Source organism: Bubalus kerabau, chromosome 12 (genome assembly GCF_029407905.1).
Source record: "Bubalus kerabau isolate K-KA32 ecotype Philippines breed swamp buffalo chromosome 12, PCC_UOA_SB_1v2, whole genome shotgun sequence".
NCBI lineage: Eukaryota > Metazoa > Chordata > Mammalia > Artiodactyla > Bovidae > Bubalus > Bubalus kerabau.
This window is the reverse complement of record NC_073635.1, coordinates 79819478-79840490: the sequence shown is the minus strand read 5'-3', so window position 1 is coordinate 79840490 and position 21013 is coordinate 79819478. Positions and strand designations below refer to the sequence as shown.

At 42.9% G+C, this 21013-nt stretch overlaps 1 protein-coding gene across 22 annotated transcripts in view; it reads left to right on the top strand.

Moving 5' to 3' along the window:
• DOCK9 (dedicator of cytokinesis 9) overlaps positions 1–21013 on the top strand; it is a 285572-nt gene that overhangs the window by 176087 nt on the left and 88472 nt on the right. For all 22 annotated transcript variants that reach the window (XM_055542924.1, XM_055542919.1, XM_055542920.1 and 19 more), the window contains 9 exons: positions 8224–8298; positions 9567–9707; positions 10031–10234; positions 10622–10744; positions 15196–15278; positions 16216–16338; positions 19505–19584; positions 19663–19850; positions 20190–20255. In XM_055542924.1, coding sequence (XP_055398899.1) covers positions 8224–8298; positions 9567–9707; positions 10031–10234; positions 10622–10744; positions 15196–15278; positions 16216–16338; positions 19505–19584; positions 19663–19850; positions 20190–20255 — 1083 coding nt within the window. The remainder of the gene's footprint in view (positions 1–8223; positions 8299–9566; positions 9708–10030; positions 10235–10621; positions 10745–15195; positions 15279–16215; positions 16339–19504; positions 19585–19662; positions 19851–20189; positions 20256–21013) is intronic.

Below are 21013 nucleotides of genomic sequence, written 5' to 3'. Positions count from 1 at the left end.
GCTCAAAATTGTCCAAGCCAGGCTTCAACAATACATGAACCGTGAACTTCCAGATGTTCAAGCTGGTTTTAGAAAAGGCAGAGGAACCAGAGATCAAATTGCCAACATCCGCTGGATCATGGAAAAAACGAGAGAGTTCCAGAAAAACATCTATTTCTGCTTTATTGACTATGCCAAAGCCTTTGACTGTGTGGATCACAATAAACTGTGGAAAATTCTGAAAGAGATGGGAATACCAGACCACCTGACCTGCCTCTTGAGAAATTTGTATGCAGGTCAGGAAGCAACAGTTAGAACTGGACATGGAACAACAGCCTGGTTCCAAATAGGAAAACGAGTACGTCAAGGCTGTATATTGTCACCCTGTTTATTTAACTTCTATGCAGAGTACGTCATGAGAAACGCTGGGCTGGAAGAAGCACAAGCTGGAATCAAGATTGCTGGGAGAAATATCAATAACCTCAGATATGCAGATGACACCACCCTTATGGCAGAAAGTGAAGAGGAACTAAAAAGCCTCTTGATGAAAGTGAAAGAGGAGAGTGAAAAGTTGGCTTAAAGCTCAACATTCAGAAAACTAAGATCATGGCATCTGGTCCTATCACTTCATGGGAAATAGATGGGGAAACAATGTCAGACTTTATTTTTTGGGGCTCCAAAATCACTGCAGATGGTGATTTCAGCCATGAAATTAAAAGACGCTTACTCCTTGGAAGGAAAGCTATGACCAGCCTAGATAGCATATTCAAAAGCAGAGACATTACTGTCCCAACAAAGGTCCGTCTAGTCAAGGCTATGGTTTTTCCAGTGGTCATGTATGGATGTGAGAGTTGGACTGTGAAGAAGGCTAAGCGCCAAAGAATTGATGCTTCTGAACTGTGGTGTTGGAGAAGACTCTTGAGAGTCCCTTGGACTGCAAGGAGATCCAACCAGTCCATCCTAAAGGAAACCAGTCCTGGGTGTTCATTGGAAGGATTGATGCTAAAGCTGAAACTCCAATACTTTGGCCACCTTCTGTGAAGAGTTGACTCATTGGAAAAGACCCTAATGCTGGGAAGGATTGGGGGCAGGAGGAGAAGGGGACGAAAGAGGATGAGATGGCTGGATGGCATCACCGACTCAATGGACATGAGTTTGAGTGAACCCTGGGAGTTGGTGATGGACAGGAAAGCCTGGCGTGCTGCAATTCATGGGGTCGCAAAGTCGGACACGACTGAGTGACTGAACTGAACTGATAAGGGGCTTAACTGTTGTTCCCCCTCCCTACCCGCCAGCCCACCTCATGCCAGCTCTCAAGTGTTCTAAAACTATTTTACTTAAAGAAGGTAGAAAAAGGCAGAAGGTAATTTTTCAAAGGGAAAAAGAAAACTTAAGCTGTGCCATCGCTCATCGGCATGCTGCCCTCCCTGCCCACTGTGGGGCAGGTGTCTGTTCGCGAGACCTCTTGTCCAGGTGCCTGGTTGGTGGCCAAATACAGTATGAGGGGCTCAGGCACCTGTGTGCCCGACTCTCAGCCCCTCCGTCATCCAGGGCTCCGAGTGTGAGTGGTTTTGACTGTTTCCAACTCCCTTCAGTGTTTCTGGAGCGGGGATCATCGGTACCTGTTAAGAAAGGAGGAAGGTTGATTGATCACTGGTTATCCTGATTTTAGAAGGAATGGATTCCAGAGCTGCAGAATCTGAGACTGAATCTGGGGAGGTGGGGAGCAAGGCTGGAGTCCCACAGCTGTACGAGAAGGGAGAGTTCAGTCAAGGGATGAGGAAATTAAGAGGTCAGTAGTGGGAAACAGTCCGTGGGGAGGTCAGGCCACTGTTGAGCTGGATTGCAGAGAAAGGACTAGAACAATGGGGGCAGGCAAAGGTGTGATTTAATGGCAGGCTCCTCTCAGCGCAGCCACTCTTTCTGCTTCATTCATCCTGTTGCCTCAGCTTTTGTTTTCTGCTGTGCCTGAGACATAACCAAACAGGATGTGAGTGAGAGGAAGTTGTTTTAGTACAAAAATAGTTGATATTTCATTGTGGAATGAAATGCAGGGGCCCTTGACATACAGTAGGAGTGATGTGGACTCAGGTTTTCGGCATATTTTGTATATTCCTGGCCCTTTTGTTGCTTGTACATTTAGTACTGGACACCTTCATTGTTTTCTGATGGAGACATACTGTGTATACCCTAAAACCTGTTCCTTTCCTTCTGTTGTCTAATACAGAACCAAGTATTTGTTCTAAATGTACCAGCATTTAAAGTATCAAGAGTACATAGTCTTATAAACATTTTTATTAAATATGCAAACTGTAGTTAAAGTTAGTTGATTGGTTTCTCTTCTTCAGTGTCGAGGGGTAATATGATCATGTGGTAAACCTGATTACGATTTATTTGATAAATATTTTTTTTCTAGTTGCATTTACCTTAGGTAACATTGGAATGAATATGCACACACATATATATATCCTCTACTGTGTAAAGATAGTATGAAGAAAACTCTCATTCTCCTTATATTTTCCTCCATAACTTTTCTATTTTTGTGTTCTTGCTGTACTCAGAAACAGCTGCTCAGTCTTAATTTGGTCTCCCCAAGTGGTTACAAAAGAGAATCGTTGTTTGATGCTGAACCAAAATTGCTCCCATCCTATTACTGTGTAACTTGTTTTTAGGGAATGAATTTACCTTCCTAGGTAAATTTTCCACAGTTGAATACGGGCTAGAAGGTGGTGTTTCAGACTTTAGAGTCTCGCTGAGGTTCAGTAAGCATCAGGGTGCCAAACTCACAAGTATTTGTTAGAAACCAAAGAATTTCAGACACTTTCTCTGAGTTTTTAAACCACATTATAATAAATGCTTCCTTCCCTGTATCCTAGTCCAGAAAACTATGTCACTGTGTTACAACACAAAGGGATTGGCTAGGGTTGTGTTTGTGAGGTCAGCTGGCATTCCATTCCTTGGGCTTCCTTATCTAGAATGTTTTATTGCAGCTTTGTGTCACAGAGGGTGCGATAGTAGTCCCGGGGAGTTAAATATCAGGGAAGTAGTAGAAACAAATCATGACAGCTCTTTAAATTAAAAAGTATATTCTGACTTCAAAGGATTTTGCAAAGTCTTCCTATTTCCAACCCATTCTTTTTAAATGAGCCAACAGTCAGAATATTTTTCTGATGACTCACCCTCAAAGTACAACACTCTGGCCTCCGATTGTTTTACCTGTTCAGAGGTAAACTTAAGCTGTTCAGTTCAGTTCAGTCATTCAGTTGTGTCCAACTCTGTGACCCTATGGACTGCAGCATGCCGGGCCTAAACTCTGCAGTAGTTCTTCTGGGAACTCTTGAATGGATGGTTCATAACTGAAGAAAAGAAGAAAACATTGTCAGGCTGTATCATTAGTGATTAAACTTGGGCTTTACAGGAGTGGGTGGAATGGCTTTTGTTTTAGACAATTCATTCTCTTCTGTGATTTCTGAGAAGTGTCAATTTTTACAGAGAATGGCTCTGTCGTTACTTTTCTTTCTGCATTTTCCTCTTGGTTTCCTGTACGTGGAACCCAAAGTATCAGAAGGACAGTGGGTAGGACGGCAGCAACCGGATTTGGGGAGAAGCAATTGAGTTCTTCTTCCATCCACAGTATGGACTGACCTCAGGTTATTTTTAAGAGTAGGGCTGGTTTCTGTCACTTTGAGAAGTGCTGGACAGCATTGTCTGTGGGCTATTTTTTTTACAGTTCTGTTTTGTGGGCTCTTAGACTGTGAAAGTACTTATTACCCAAATTTATTTTATTTCATTGTCTTTACTAGAACTTAAGTGAAAACAAATATGTTTTCTATAATACTAAAAATATTAAAAGTCACATAAAGAAAAGTTCATCTTTTCCCTTCAACCTCCATCCCCACTTTCCTGAGAGCACCAATGTTATTAACCTGTTATAGTTTCTCCTTCACTAAACCAATTGCTGATGGAAACATGTATACACATGTGTAGTGGTTTTGGTTATTTGTTTTTTAATGTGCTCATGATCTACACATTACTCTGAAATTTGCTCCACTTAAAAATATTTGTTTAAGGGTCCCTCTAGGGCCACACAGGGTCTAGTTCACTCATTGCCATCATTCAGTTCAGTCGCACAGTCATGTCCAATTCTTTGTGACCCCATGGACTGCAGCATGCCAGGCCTCCCTGTCCATCACCAGCTCCTGGAGCTTGCTCAAACTCAGGTGTATTGAGTCGGTGAGCCATCCAACCATCTCATCCTCTGTCATCCCCTTCTCTTCCTGCCTTCAATCTTTTGTCTTCATACTCATTTCCGTAGCTGCATAATATTCCAAATATGGATACTGCACACTTTATTTAGTCATCTCCCTATTCACGAGCATCTAGATAATTTTCTGTTTTTAGCCTACACAAGCACTGCACAATAAACATCGTGACATATTTAAAACTTGAAAACTCATGCTCTTATCTCAGTATTAGGACTTCCCCAAGGTGGGATTTCTGGGTCACAGTTTATCATGTTTTTAGCGCTTTAAATATTACCATGGTACTTCCCCAAAAGGTTATAATAACTCATATTCCTGTTTATCTGCATCCAGAGGAATAAAAAATGATGTTTCTCTGCTTTAATTTCTATTCTGCTTAGTAGTGATATTTTTCATATTTTCATGTTTATTTGCCATTTGGTTTTTTTGCTGTCTGACTTGCCTTTTTATATTCTTTACCTATTTTATTTTTTCTGGTCTAATAATTAAAGAGTGTCGGTACTGAAACCAGACAACCTTGGCTAGAAGCCAGATTTCTATTTAGTGTTGTGAGTTTGGAGCAAACTTTGGAGCAAAGTGTTTGCTCCAAACATGTCCCTCATGCCTCAGTGTTTTCCCTTAAACAAGGATAAAATAAGACCTGCCTCCTAAGGTTGTACCAAATTTAAATATGCTCTTAGGGTAACATCTAGCATAGAGATATTGGCTGTTATGAATGAATACCCCGTTTTATCACTGATACCTTCGTGTATTTTATTATTCTCTGGCTCTGGGGCAAAGCCACATTTTCTTACTGCCTAAGTTTTACTTGGTAATTGTTTCAAACACTATTTATCAGACGTACCCTCTTTTTAAAGCACTCTAGGCCTTGGGAGGGCTGGGAGGAACTTTAAGAAGCTGAGCCTGCTTTTTATCTATCTCAGAGCAGAGCTGTTGACGTGTGTAAGGTAGAGTATACACTCTGAGGTTATTTTTACATCTAACATTGTCCCTTCTTCCCCATTAAGTGGTTTTTCTGGTGAAGAATATATCTCTTGGATATTAGTGGCAACATCAGCATGCTTTGAGTCTATTTTGGCTAGTTGATTTTTTTTTTTTTTCTTTTAATGTATCTGCATCCCTGTTTGCCCTCCAATTATATGGAGCCCTTAGCAGTCATTCCTGCTTTGTTCATTTCTCATCTCCTAGTCCGCTTGAATCAACAAACATCTTTCAGAAAGGCACCAGGGAATGCTCCTACATAAAGGACCCATTCCCTGGTGGCTCAATGGGAAAGAGTCTGCCTGCCAATGCAGGAGACATAGGAGACTCGGGTTCAATCCCTGGTTCGGGAAGATCCCCTGGAGTAGGAAATGGCAACTGATTCCACTATTTTTGCCTGGAAAATTCTATGGACAGAGGAGCTTGGTGGGCTGCAGTCCATGGCATCGCAGAGTTGGACATGAGTGAGAGCACGCTCTCCTGCTACTATGCCAGTTGTGCCCCAGTGTCTGAGATCATAAAGGTTGCCCCTGTTCAAAGAATCCAGCAGAAATTCAGGAAAAGAATGTGTCACTGTGGGTGGTGGCTCACAGCATGTAGTACTGATGTTTTTGTTAGGAAACCTCATGGACAAAGTAAAGCAAATTCTTCTTTGGGTTCAGCTAAGTATATTCTGCGTGCACATATTCTGGCCCTTTTGATGTGAAAAACCAGGGAAAATGATGGGCTTGATGGATTTCAAACTTTGTCCACTCCCTCCCAGCTGCCCTGCAATGGGCAAAAGCATGAGCTGATCTGTAGGAAGGCCCCTGAGCCTCCAGAAGCCTTAAAGCTGCAGGGAGAGGAACAAGATCAACTTTGTCATGGAAGGAGACTTGAGCCAGCACCTTGTTGAATATGTTTACTTGGAAATGAAAATCGAGTCCAGGGAGGCTGAGTGGCTTGCTCAAGTTCACACAGCTAGTTCACAACTGAACTAGAACTAGTATCCAGTTTCTTAGCTGATATTCTGGTGGTCATTTCATTCTGCTCGATGTAGACAGTTGTTTAAATATAGTCATGATGGAGTTTGGGTCATTGAATTACAGGTAGATTCTTTACTGTCTGAGCCACCAGGGAAGGCCTTGCATCATGGCTAAAAACATTTTAGAATAACTCCATGGCTGGGAAAATGAAGAAGATACTTAATTTCCAGTTGGCCATGATTAGAAATGTGATAATAGACCTCGGTAAGCTACCAGCAGAGAGGACTAGATGCCCTCTCCAGTGGTTGTCTCTGCTGATCATGTGCTGAGATGTGACTCATGATCTTTGAGCAAAGGAGCAGATGAGAGAGGACATTTTATTAAGAGCTCTGACTGCCAGGAAGAGCAGGGTATAGATTTAGAGGCATCAGGTGTGAGGCATAATGTGGCTGGAGATGACTTCTGTGACTCTCCTAGAAGCTTCCTCTTCTGCCCGTTCCCAGATCGCACTGCTCCAGCCCCCATCACTGCCGCTGTGTGTCTTCTCTTCTTCTGTCCATCCCTTCAGTGTTGGGGCTTCTGGGTTTCCGTCCACAGACTTGCTTTCACACTTTCCCCAGGGACCCTCACCCACCCCCCAAGACTTCTGTGCTGAGGTTCTCCTTGTCTGTGATTCCAGCCTTCCTCCCCACCCTGTGTTCACATTGCATCTTTCCGGCTGTCTACTGGATGTTACCAGTTGGGAATCCCTCAGGCATCTCCAGAATCCAGTCTACCACCTCAATAAGCCTGCTCTTCCTCCCAGATTAATTGTCAGCCAGCAGGCCACCCAAGGCTAGGAAGGTGGGGTTTGTTATGGGCCTTGCTGTGAGGCTGGGAGCCTGTTGTCATAACCCGGGAGAGACCATGTAGATCTCTTGGTCTTTCCCTTTTTAATCCATTGCTTCAGCCCTACCCGTGGGGCAGATCTATTGTAAAATGTAAATTCCCCTGATAAAAATATTGCACAATTTTTTGATTCTGGATTCTGGATTTTGGATTCTTAATGAAATCCCCAGGCCTCACTATACAAACCTGACTCATTTCTCTACATTTTTCATCATGTGCCATTCATTGTAATGAATGACTTGGTCATTGCTCAAGTGTGAACTTGTGCTTTTATACCTGTAGTCCCTCTGCTTAGAACACCCTTCTCTCCTTTTCTGGCCAAGTGTCCTTATCCTGTGATATGGACTTTCCTCTGGGAGCTCTTTCTCGTGGCCACCCCCTGGTGCAGGTTGGCTCGCTGTATGCACGGTTTCCTTTGCCATTCGTATTGCTGTTCATATCCTGTCTTCCCAGATGGTATTCCTTGGGGACAGGGACTGCTCTTCACTCATGTTTGTGTCCCTAGCCTGACATAGAATATGTGCTCATGAATATTTATTGAATGAATCAGCATTTCCCCCCTTGCCTGCCACCGAAACCAATGGCTGTCCCTCAAGATCTGCCATAGTTTTCTTTATTCCACCATCCAGAACGTCTTCCTTCCCCATCCTTTGCTTTTACCCTCAATTCACAGGCTGGACTGTAAGTCCTTATCTATCCTTTCTCTGCATCCTTTTCATTTGATCTGAAATGCACATGTTTTCCTCCTTTTTGCTGTCTAAATTCTACCTCTTCATTCAGAGCTGGTCACCTATTTCATTACTCTATGAAGCTTTTCCTGATGGTAATGTTTAATTATTCTCTTTTGCTTTATTTGCATTGGTTTTGACTCTCCAGTCAATTGTCAGCTTCACAAGGGCAGGGATCAAGTCTTAGTTTCTCTTTTCCCCGCACAGATCTTACATTGTGTCTGTCCTTACCGCCTATCCACAGTACTTACATAGTCTGTCCTTGTTCGTTGACGTGCAGGTGACCCACCAAGATGAGGGCAGAGTTGTCCAGCGTCTGGCTCTTCAGGATGGGGTAGCTTTCAAACATACTTAGACACCTCTGTAAGAAAAGGAGGTTTTTAAATGTGATTTTTATTTTTTGTTTTATCTTGTTATCAGAGTGCCAGAGAAGCAGAAATCAAACTGAAAAGTGAAAGTAGAGTTAAACTTTTTTACTTGGACCCAGATGCTCAGGTAAGAAGTATTTTAATATTTAGACTAGTTCAAGGAAAGAAAAGCTTTGATAGGTTATTTGCTTGCTTATTTGTTTGCTTATTTATATATTTTGGATGAAAAGCAATATGATAATATAGAAAATTCAGGAGAAAGAGAGAAAACAAAAACTGGTAATTTCATTTGATATTCCATGGATTGTTGAAAATTGAAGGAGATTTATCCAAAGATGTGCTAGTCCACAAAGAACATATATAATTTACCCCGTAAACCCACCACCAAGAAAATAACATGATCTCTACAGTTGCCCAGTAGACGGTACTGTTTCCTGATTGGCCCAAGCTCAGTTCCAAACACAAGCCTTGCCATCCTTCTGTGCACACCTGTGTCCTGAGAACACCCCAGACACACGTGGCGAGGGCCTCCAGGGCTGCCCACACACAGGGCTGCTCGGAGGGCCAGCTGTCCTGCTGTGTCTCCTCCCATAGTTTCCTCTTCTTCATTTGTTGTCTTTTTTTTTTTTTTAATAGAACTTCTTTTCCCCATTTAATAATCAGTATTTCTGTCTCTTCTCAGACTTCAAAACCATATAATTTTTTGGATAGGTTTTTGTTTAGTGTGATGAAATATGCACAATATAAAATTTACCGCTTTAACCATTTAAACATACTATTCACTGGCATTAGGTAGAGTCACATTATTGCACAAGTATCAGCACGATCTCGTTCCAGAACTTTTCCATCCTCCCAAACAGAAACTCTGTGCCCATTAAACAACAGCTCCCTGTATCTCCTTCCCCGCACCCTTAGTAACCTCTATTCTACTTTCTGTCTTTAAGATTTTAACTGTTTAGGAAGCTCATATATGTGGAATCATTTGATATTTTCTTTTTCATGTCTGGCTTGTTCCACTTAGTATAATGTCTTCAGGGACCATCCTTGTTGTAACATATGTCAGAACTTCATTCCTTTTTATGGCTGAGTAATATTTCATTGGATTTATAGTATATGCCACATTTTGATTATAGGTACTTCAGTTGATGAACACTTGAGTTATTCATAACAATAATTTTAAAACTCTAAATAATCAGTCATTGGGTAGATATACCATCATTTATTTGACCATTATTATATACTACGTAAATGTATAAAATAGTAAACACAGTTTGCATAAATAAATATGTATAGCTTTTCCATATTTTAAGCAGTTTCCTTAGGATACATTTATTATGGGATTTTTTTTCTTAGTGGGAACATAATACATTTATATATTTGCATTTTCTTTTAAAGAAGCTTGACTTCTCATCAGCTGAGCCAGAAGTGAAGCCATTTGAAGAGAAGTTTGGAAAAAGAATTCTCGTCAAGTGCAATGATTTATCTTTCAATTTGCAATGCTGTGTTGCCGAAAATGAAGAAGGGCCCACTACAAACGTAATTTTCCTTTTGAAAAACTAAAATTAAAAAAAAAACAACACATTCCGAGGTTTCAGGTGAGCCCGTTGCAGTGCGGTCATGTCACGCAGTCCTAGTTCCTGGTGTTGGAGAACGGAGGGTGAGATCAGAGCGCAGAGGGTCATTTGGGCCACCAAACAGGACGTTCACGGTACAGGACAGGGAGGGAGGCTGTTGCACTTTGGCAGTAACTTGTAGCAGCAATCACACACAGGTCTAGTCGTCTCTTCTTTGATAGCAGCGTTCTCTTGTCCCAACAGTTTGAGCCCTAGTAATGGTCTGGATTGTTTTGTTTTGTCCAGGTCGAGCCTTTCTTTGTCACTCTGTCCCTGTTTGACGTAAAATGCAACCGGAAGATTTCTGCCGATTTCCATGTGGACTTGAACCACTTCTCAGTGCGGCAAATGCTGGCCACCACGTCCCCGTCTCTGAGGAACGGCGACCGGCAGAGCTCGCCTGCCCCGCTGGGCATCCTCCACGAGGCCTCCATGCAGTACCCGAAGCAGGTGGGGGGCTGGCCCAGTGGTCACACCGCTAAGGCTTACCTTGTGCAAGCTGTGTAAATACATAAATGAAGCGTAAAATGTGCAGTTTGAGTAAATGAGACTCTTAATTAGATTGATTGCGTATATCACGAGGCTGTCAAAGCAAGCTGAAAGAGAAATGGCTTTTGACTTCTCATTTCTTTTTTTCTAAACTTGCTGCTAGTTGCCTCCTCCGCCAAAGGGCCTTTTTGATTGAACGATGAACTGTTTGTTGCTGAGTTAACCAGTTTGGTGCTGGGTGCTTCTGAGTAGTTCTGCTGTTTGCTGATTAAGAATCTTTAATGTTCGTGAGATTTGTTTAATGTGACTGTAAATTCTGCTCGCTAAAGAAGATGGTTTGTTCCCTAGGGGATATTTTCAGTCACGTGTCCTCATCCTGATATATTCCTTGTGGCTAGAATTGAAAAAGTACTTCAGGGGAGCATCACCCATGGTGCTGAGCCATACATGAAGAGTTCCGACTCCTCCAAGGTATGGATGATTTTGGGATGATAAAAAGCAGTGGGGGAAAAAAATAGGAATAGAAATGCTTAAAGAAATCACAGTTAAGCCATATTTATGTTCTAAAAGAAATAGACAGCTTTCACTGTTCTTTGTTCAATCACTCAGTCGTGTCCGACTCTTTGCAACCCATGGATTGCAGCACGCCGGGTTTCCCTGTCCTTCAGTGTCTCCCAGTCCATTGAGTTGGTGATGCCATCCAACTGTCTCATCCTCTGTCATCCCCTTCTCTTGGAGCCTTCAATCTTTTCCAGCATCACTGTCTTTTCTGATGAGTCTGTTCTTTGTATCAGGTGGCCAAAGTATTAGAGCGTCAGCATCAGTCTTTCCAATGAATATTCAGGGTTGATTTCCTTTAGTATTGACTGGTTTGATCTCTTTGCAGTCCAAGGGACTCTCAAGAGTCTTCTCCAACATCCCAGTTTGAGAGCATCAGTTCTTGGCACTCAGCCTTCTTTATGGTCCAGCTCTCACATCTGTACATGACTATGGGCAAAACCATAGCTTTGACTATATGGACCTCTGTTAGCAAAGTAATGCCTCTGCTTTTTAATATGCTGTCTAGGTTTGTCTACTCTTGTAGATTTACTCTTAAGAGTTAACCTTATGTGTCCAGTTTTCAGTGAAAAGTAATTCCATGTATAAATAAATACTTCATTTGGCTAGACTATCCTGGCGAAGGAATTACCAGCTTAATAGTAAACTTTCTTTCATTAAAAAGTACATATATTATATTTATATGGAGTTCATTTCCACTTGCTGGCATGTGTCCAAGGTCCCGGAAATGTAAATTTGGATCCATTTACTCTTATATGTGAGTCCGGAGACTAGGAGGTGACCTGGCTGGGATGGTTTGGCCGGTAGTGTCCGCCGATCGAGCCCACTTGTGTTTTGTCAGGTGGGACAGGGCTCTGGTGGCAGAGGCAGAGTGACATGAGGCAGGAGAGGGAAGGGAAATACACATGTGGTGTATGTGCTCTGTGTTCATTACTTTGGTGTAGTGTTCGGTACCTGGGGGTACCCAGGAGTGGACATAAGTCACACTTCCAAAAACTTAGATTTACAAAGGTTTAGTTGCCTGCTCAGCTTCCCACAGCCAGAGTCACCAAAAGACACATGACTGTCACTTTCCAGCATATTGAGCTGCCTGGTTTGAGTCAACCATTTGAGTGCTGCTCATGCCAGTTTTACAGTACTTCTATTTCTTAAACAATTTTTTTTTAATAACTGATCATCTGTGAGATGACCCTGATACATTGATTGACAAAGACTGGTCAGCAGGATTCGGGACACCCTGGCGGCTCTCACTGAGGTCTTCTCAGCTGATTCAGAGCTTCCTCTCTGTGGTCACCAGTCCATCACAGGCGTGTCCACGAAGATGCAGGATGATTGTTAAATGACAGGTCCTAGGAGTCAGAGACCTGGGTGCTGAGTGCCCAGCCAGCCTGGACATGTCCTGTGACCTCTCTGGGCCCCGGGTGTCACATGTGTAGTTGAAAGATGGTGCTGCTACCTGTCCCTCCCTTCCCTCAGGAACAGTGCTAAGATCAAACAGATAATGTACAAGTCAGTGCTGGGAGACTGTAAATCAAGCCACTGACACATATAATGGGACATCATCATCAATTACTACAGCCCCCATCAAGGAAGAGCCCATGTACCCAGGCACACAGCTTCAGACAGGATGCCCTTCTGGCTGATAAAAGCTGAGTCAAGTTTATCTGGAGAGAAGCTGTTTTATTTTTTAAATCAAGTCTGTAAAACCTGGGATGAGAAGCTCTTTTAGTCTCTTTGGTGTTTTGATTAATAATCAGTGAATGCCCAGGATAAGATCTATTCCCCTGCTGTGTGCGCAACACGTTTCCAAGGCTAGTGTGCACCAGCTTGGCCGCTTCTGCCTGCCATGTGCATGGTTTGGAATTTGGCAGCTCACGCTGGTGCGAAAACCACGTATCCTCGCAGGCAGGATGCCGTTCTTCCCAGTGTCCACTGAGCATCTGCTGAATTTACTCCTCCTTCGTACTTACGGGATGTGAAGCTCAGCCATGTGTACGTTTTCCCATGCGTCCACAGCTCCAAAGCAGTCAATTCAAGCAGAGATTAAGACTCAGCCATCTTATGTAAAAATAGAAGCTTCACTAGAGATTTTACTGAGGGATAGTTTTTTCCTGTGTATCAAAATTGTCTCTTCATGGCCTCTCCTTTGGGGTTGGCCCACCCTCATACCTCAAGGGTGTACTTCCCTTTGCTTGCCAAATAAAACTCTGAGCTGTAATTGAGCTGTAAAAAAAAAAAAAAAATTGTCTCTTCATGTTTCCCAAGATGGCCTAGGGCATCGTTTGGAGGAAATCATTGGTTTGGAGGAAATTTTTGGGAGGAGTCTCTGTAGGTGTCCACCATGAACAGATTTTTTTAAAAAAGAAAAGTGGGGGAAAAAACCCAAAGGGCACACACTAGTTTTTCACTGGCTTTCACGTGCATTGTATTCCATGTGCATCCTCAGTAAATCTGAGAGTTCACTGCAGGCAAGAGTGAAACATATGCAAATATTTCATTTTAGTCCACAACACAGTCATTATTGTTAAAACCTAAAAGCAATTGTTTCTACTTGAAAATGTGCAAGTAAAATGGCCACTCCAGGAAGGCTGACCATTCTACTGTATGATCTCCGAGTTTGTGTGGACGTGCCCCCCTGGAAGGAGAAAGGGAGGGACTGGATCCTAAACCTGTTTCAGTGGAGAAGTGTTTCCATCATCACTCCTGAAGGCCTCCGTTCCCCAACGTGGTTTCAGTACACTTGTCATATTTAGTAGCTGGAAGGGATGCTGGCAAGTCGAGCCCATGCTCTTCATTTTGCAGGTAGGGAAGCAGAGTCCAGAGAGATTCAGTGGTCCAGACTCACACAGCTGGTTTCGGTTTGACTCAGAAGCAGACAGGATGCTGTTGTTCTCCTTCCGAGTCTTCTAGATGAGCGCTTCTCAGACGTGGTGCACACAGATCACCAGAGTTCTGGTCAGATTTCAGGTTCTAACCCAGGAGGTCTGAAGTGGGGCCTGAGGCCTAGCTTTCCTGACCAGCTCCCGGTGGAACCCATGCTGCAGCTCTGCAGAGTTCACACTGGTTCACCGGCAGTACAGCATGTTGCCCAACGTTGGTTTGATTCTGATTTACTTAAGTAATGTAAAAGATCTGTAGTCACGTACGGATGTAAGAGTTGGACCATAAAGAAGTCTGAATGCTAAAGAGTTGATGCTTTTGAACTATGGTGCTAGGGAAGACTCTTGAGAGTCCTTTGGACTGCAAGGAGATCAAACCAGTCAATCCTAAAGGAAATCAACCCTGAATATTCATTGGAAGGACTGATGCTGAAGCTGAAGCTCCAGTACTTTGGCCACCTGATGCAAAGAGCCGACTCATTGGAAAAGACCATGATGCTGGGAAAGATTGAGGGCAGAAGGAGAAGAGGGCATCAGAAGATGAGATGGCTGGATGGCATCATCAATTCAATGGACATGAACTTGGGCAACTCCAGGAGATGAGGGACAAGAAAGCCTGGTGTGCTTCAGTCCATGGGGTCACAAAGAGTTGGACATGACTTGGCGACTGAACAGCAATAGCAAAAGACCCTTCACACTCTACTCTGACTGAATCAGTCAGACTTTGTAGTGGTAACAGTGCAGTATCCCAGAACAAGAAAATCTGGGGATATTAGGTGTCATCTGCTTTAGTGGTAGGGGTATTGTTGATAAAGAGACCTGCCATGCATGCATCTTAGGCCAAAACTAAATCTGCTTCCCTCTGCACTTTAGAGTTAATCTACCCCCCACCCAAACCAAAAGTGATCTTGACAAAGTGAAAGTAGCAGTAATTTATACCTAGAAAGAGAAATGTGGTGTTTGAAAGCCCTGGCCTAACTTAAGTCAGTACCTATCATGCCTTAATAACAAGCATATACTCCCCAAATCTGGGAAGTCTGCATAGGCCAGTGCACATTAAGAGTTGTAAAAGCTTAGTGTTTTCATTAGTGTCCTCATTTAAACTCCCATGGGATATATTGGGGCATGAATACCAAGTACTAGTAATTACTGATAACTCAGGGGCTTATACTACATAGCCCTTAGTCATAAAGAAATACAAAAGCCTATGAAATGGCATGCCTGTTGCCTATGAAGTCCAAAGAAAAAACATACGTTTTGGAAACAGTTTTCATTTGATATTCTTTGGAAATCGTGCTAGAGAATATGATGAACAGAATCCTCTGCACTAGAGTGAATCCAGCTGTGTTACATTTAGATGTGCTTGTCCATGCATCTGACACTACAGGAAGCGCTTGTTCAGTGACTGTGAGATAATAACTGTAGTTCACAATTCTCCCTTCAGTGGGGTACAGTAACTCATAGTTCTACTCTGATGTCTTTAAGGTTGCTCAGAAGGTTCTGAAGAATGCCAAGCAGGCATGCCAAAGACTAGGGCAGTACAGAATGCCATTTGCTTGGGCAGCAAGGTAAGGGGAACATCTTTTTTTTTTTTTAAGTATTTTGATTGTTTTTTGTACATGTCACTTTTTAAAGGAGTTGCATTTTTTTTCTAGGGTTTTTGTTTTAATTGGAGGACAATTGCTTTACAATGTTGTGGTGGTCTCTGCCATGCAACAATGTGAATCAGCTATATGTGTACCTAGTTCCCCTCCCACTTGAGCCTGCCCACCCCCCATGCCACCCCTCCAGGTCGTCACAGAGCACCAGGCTGAGCTCCCTGTGCTGTGCAGCAGCTTCCCACTAGCTGTGTGTTTTACACAGGGTAGTGTATATATGTCAGTGATACCCTCTCAGTTCGTCCCACCCTCTCCTTCCCCTGCTGTGTCCAGGAGTCTGGAGGAGAACATCCTTTATACCTTTTATATAGGTACAGCTATATGGAGAGACAGACAGACAGACTGACCAACCCATTCTGTTTGTTGTCCAGAAGCAGAAGATTTAAATCAAACTGAAAACCAAGCAAGCTGCCTATCTGAAACATCATTTATTAGAGACCCAGAGAAAGGTGGTGCTGGCTGGAGAAGGGCGCTGTCAGCCCTGGCAGGATGGACAGGAGTGTGTGTGGCAGAGCTGGGGCTCCGGGTTCCAGCACGCGCCTCCAGCTGGGAAGGGGGTGGCAGCCCGGTCAGTGAGGCCCACAGAACCTTTGTATTTTGAGTCATAAGCATTTGGCTGTGTGTGTTATTTCCTAAGCGCAGGCCATTTGCTGGAAATATTTTCTATGTAAATTGAGTTAGCTGTGTTCATCCTCATAAATACCTTCCTCGTCTTTCGATAATGAGATTTCTGCTGGCCATAGCCAGTGGAATGACAATTAGTCTTCACTTAGAAACCAGAGTCCAGCTGTGGATTTATTTTGGTCACTTGGAAACTCAGCTTAGACATGTCGTTCTGCTATTTCAGGACGTTGTTTAAGGATGCATCTGGAAACCTTGACAAAAGCGCCAGGTTTTCTGCTCTCTACAAGCAAGACAGCAATAAGCTATCCAATGAAGACATGCTCAAGTTACTTGCAGACTTTCGGAAGTGAGTCTCAAGGCCTTGCCTGTTTCTTCTACACCAGAGAAACAGAAGTTACTGTATGAGATGGGGGTGGGCAGCCCTGTGTCAGAAGTCACTCCCTTGGCTGGTTAGCTTGAACCCCACACCCTGCCCAAAGTGACCCCGTTTGGGGGTGGTTTCGGCTCACAGTCTGGCTTCCTGGGTGGTGCTTGGAGGGTGAAGTTTGCAGGGCCATCAGTGAAAACGTGGTACGAGCAGAGAGCCTACGGCCAAGCAGCTAAGATCACAGGCCTCCACTGGTCCCGAGCACGGGGTGGTTCTCCCTGTGCACCAGGCCTCCCGTAGGAAGGGTTTCCTGGGGAGAGAGTGGTCCAGAAGGTCAGCGAGAGACTGAGAAACCTGGAAATAGGGACCCAGTGCTGTCAAGCACAGAAGATGCAGTACCATGAGGGAGGCTGCAGTCCTTTTTCATTATGAATCCGAAGAAATGCCACTGTGTCTTTGAGTGTTTGTCACACTTGAGTTAGGGAAGTAGAGAATTCCTTTTTCGTTTTTTTTTTTAAACCTTAGTGTTGCTTTATTTTCTTTCCTTTTTTTTTTTTTTTTAACAAAAAATAATCACATGTCGGTGGCTTGGACCCCAGCTTGGATCCAAAGCTATAGTTTCTGCTCCTGTGATTCTCTCAAAAGTCATTTAGCAGTGGACGAGAAACATGTTCTGAAGCTGCCCTAGTGTTTAGAAAATAGCTGTCAAAGCTCATGAGCCACGTTGCCCCTCCCCCTTGTGGTGATCATCAGAGGAGCCAGTCCAGGATTTAGTCAGAAAGTAATCCTGTCAGAGAGATGGTATTGCTGGCATGTGTGCTCCAAGAAGCATCCGTCTAAGAAGAGGGATGCAATATTTTATATTTATTTGATTTGCTCACGGTTGTGTGTCTTATTTCTGCAGGGGATCTGAAAGCCAAGTATAAAAATAGAACATTTTCTTTAAAATGCAGATCTTCTTTAAATGCTACCGTATTGGGTAGTTTAGGTGATAATGCTGTTAGTTTCTGCACGAGGTTTACAGATGTATACAAAAGGCTGGTGGAAATGACAGGAACCCTGAGAGAAAGTGATTCCATTAGTTGGGGCTGGTCAGGGGCAAAGATGATGACATTCATCATAGGCTGTAGTCATGTGGGAGCAAGAATTTGGAACCATTAGGGACATCCAGGTTCACATGAACAGAACCGCAAGATATCTTGACCGTGAGACTGCTCAAGACAACAATGATGATGTCTGAGGAATCTTAAAAACAAGAGTTGGGAACTTTTCAAAACTGGGAACAATTCAACCAAATGCTGAATCTGTGAGCCACTGAGCTGTGATGCTTCTTGCCAGTGATCTCAAAGATGTTATTAAACAGGTGGCTTTTGAGGAAGAATACAGGAGGCAGCATCCTGTGTTCTGGGAACTAGTCATCCTAACCAGATTTCTGCCTCTCCTTTTTTACTTGGGTCACTAAGCTGGTTCGACAGAAGAATGTAAAGCACATATTCCAAGATGACCAAGAAGTCAGAGAAGTATGAGAGAGTGAAAAATTGTTCAGTGCTGGAGTAACCAGATGCGAGGAGGGGTGACGGGTGGCTAGTCTCAGTCTGGCGATGGGCTTCTAGGGGTTTGAGAGGGAGCTGCTTCTTGGCAATAGTCTGCGCAGTATCTTCATGAGACTTTTATGAGAATGTAAAGTGCTGATGAATGTCTTCGTGACATATGTATTTTGGAGAAGGCAGTGGCACCCCACTCCAGTACTCTTGCCTGGAAAATCCCATGGACAGAGGAGCCTGGAGGGCTGCAGTCCATGGGGTCGCTAAGAGTCGGACACGACTGAGCGACTTCACTTTCACTTTTCACTGTCCTACATTGGAGAAGGAAATGGCAACCCACTCCAGTGTTCTTGCCTGGAGAATCCCAGGGACGGGGGAGCCTGGTGGGCTGCCTTCTATGGGGTCGCATAGAGTCGTACACGACTGAAGCGACTTAGCAGCAGCAGAATCTGGATTTAGGAGGGTCTTGATCAACTACAAATGACTCAGTCGTAAAAAGGTAAAATTTCATTGGGACAAAAATCAAATCCTGTTTTGATTTCTAAAAACATAATTGTATAAAGACAGGATGGAGAGATATAACAAGATAGTAAAGCATATAAAAAAAGATATAGGGATTTTAGGTGACTGTATATTTAATGTGCCTCACTGGAGTGGTGTGACTGTGTAAAAGTAGTAGACTTTTGGCTGCATCAGTAGAAAGGTATATTGTTCAAACAGGCAGCTGCTCTACCCAACCTGTTCAGGCCCCGCTGGACCTTACTACAGTTCTGGGAGCCATGATATAAATGGGGTGTATTTAGGGGAGAGAGATGGCATTGGAGGAAGACCCAAAAGGACTGAGAAGCAAGGACTTCAGGAAGATGTGATAGCTGTCTATTAATGATTTAAAAAGTGTTAGAGAAATTTAACTAGGCTCCTTGATGAGTGAAAGCTTCAGCGAGGTAAATTTTACCAGGCTGTAAGGAAGAGCAATCTGGGTGTCAAAATGGCTATGTTGAAGGTTTCCTTGTCACTAGGAAGGGCTGAGGGCATGCTTGTCAGGACTGGCACAGAGGACACCCTGTATTGGATGGAGTCAGACCAAATACAGACACCAGACAATTCACTCAGCACCTTCTTTATATCCAGCATTTCACTAGACAATGGAGCCTCAGATGGCTCCTGAACTTTCTTAATTCTATTTGAGCCAAGAATGTATGTTGAGAAAGGAGTGGTTCAGGAAAATCTCCACTGTAGCATTTTGTCAATATTCTTATCTGGGCTTGTGGTGCCCAGCGCAGCAGCCACTAGCCACGTGTGACCGTCTAGTACTTGAAATATATGTCCTGCGGAGATGAGCTCTAGGTATAAAATACACGTCTGGTTTCAAAGAACTAGAATGTACTTTTTATACTGGTTGCATACTGAGATAATATTTTTAATATATTATTGGTTTAAATAAAATATTTTAAAAACTAATTTTACCTGTTTCTTTTTAAGTGTAGCTTCTATGAAGTTTAAAATTATTTTTGTGGCTTGCATTATATTTCTCTAGGAAGTGCTGCTCTAGAATTCAGAGCTAACTAACTTGTTTGACTTTTCTCTTCTCTTATTTGTAGACCTGAGAAGATGGCTAAACTCCCCGTGATTTTGGGCAATCTAGACATTACAATTGATAACGTTTCCTCAGACTTTCCTAGTAAGTGTACCTTCTGTGTAATAAACAGACCAGCTTTTGTTTGGTTTTTACTTCAGTTTGTTTAATTTTTTCTTTTAGATTATGTCAACTCATCATACATTCCTACAAAGCAATTTGAAACCTGTACTAAAATGCCGATTACGTTTGAGGTGGAGGAATTTGTACCCTGCATCCCTAAACACACTCAACCTTACACCATCTACAACAATCACCTGTATGTTTATCCTAAGTCCTTGAAATATGACAGTCAAAAGTCTTTTGCCAAGGTGAGTGCCAAAATTGAGTTTTTATTTAGTTTTTTAAAAATTTGCTTTATTTGTTTGTTTATTTTTGGCCGCGCTGGGTCTACATTGCTGCTCGAGGGCTTTCTTGAGTTGTGCACGCGCTTGATTGCTCCGCAGCACGTGGCCTTTTCCCCGACCAGAGACCGAACCTGCGTCCACTGCATTGGCAGGCAGGTTTTTAACCACTGGACACCAAGGAAGCCCAAGTTTTCTTTTCGATACCAAACTTTCTTAGGTTTTTGGCTTCTCATGTTCTTTCATAAATAGTTGCATACTTTAATCTTTTTTTAAATTCTCTTTTTTATGTAACTGTCGCTGCAGGCCAGAAATATTGCTGTTTGCATTGAATTCAAAGATTCAGATGAGGAAGACGCTAAGCCTCTGAAGGTTGGTACTTTATGTGTCCACGTTTTTCCATTTTAAAAATGCAGTTCCTGATACTGCATAGCCAAAGGGACTTCTTAGCACATTTTAGTTGACACAAAATACGTGACATCACAGACTATAGCCACGTACACTGAACCTTACAGAACAGGAATAACTGAGTGCTTGCTCTTAATTGGCAATTTCTGTTTTGTAACACTCTTTAGGGATGGTGTTTTCTTGCGCGTATTCAGTTCAGTAAACATGTGCCTCGCTTGAAAATGTTGATTCTGGTTGTAATAGTAATAGCAGTAGGTTATTGGCGATGTTGGTGAGTGCTCACTCCATTCCAGGCTCTGCTTGTGCAGCCTTATAGATACTAGATTCTTTCAATGCTCCTAACAGCCTTTGGAGTTAGGAACCATTATTATCTGCTTTTTTTTTTTACATGATGGGACTAATGCTCAGAATTTAAATGAATTGTTCAGGACCATACATTAATGGACCCAGTGTTCAAACCCAGGCAGTCTGGCTCCAGACCCCAGATTCTTCACTCTAACTATGTGGAAGTGACTTTCCCCAAAGGGAAGGAGATAATATGTGAAGAATATAATACAGTTTTTGCCCTCAAGAAATTCATAGTTTAGTGGGAAAGGCGGTCATGGAGGAAAAGCTCCTGACACATAGAAGATACTGAAATGTTTTTTTGGATAAAACCGAATGATTAGTGTAAAACATTGCCAAAAAGGATACAGGAAAGAAATGAATCATTTCTTGAAGGA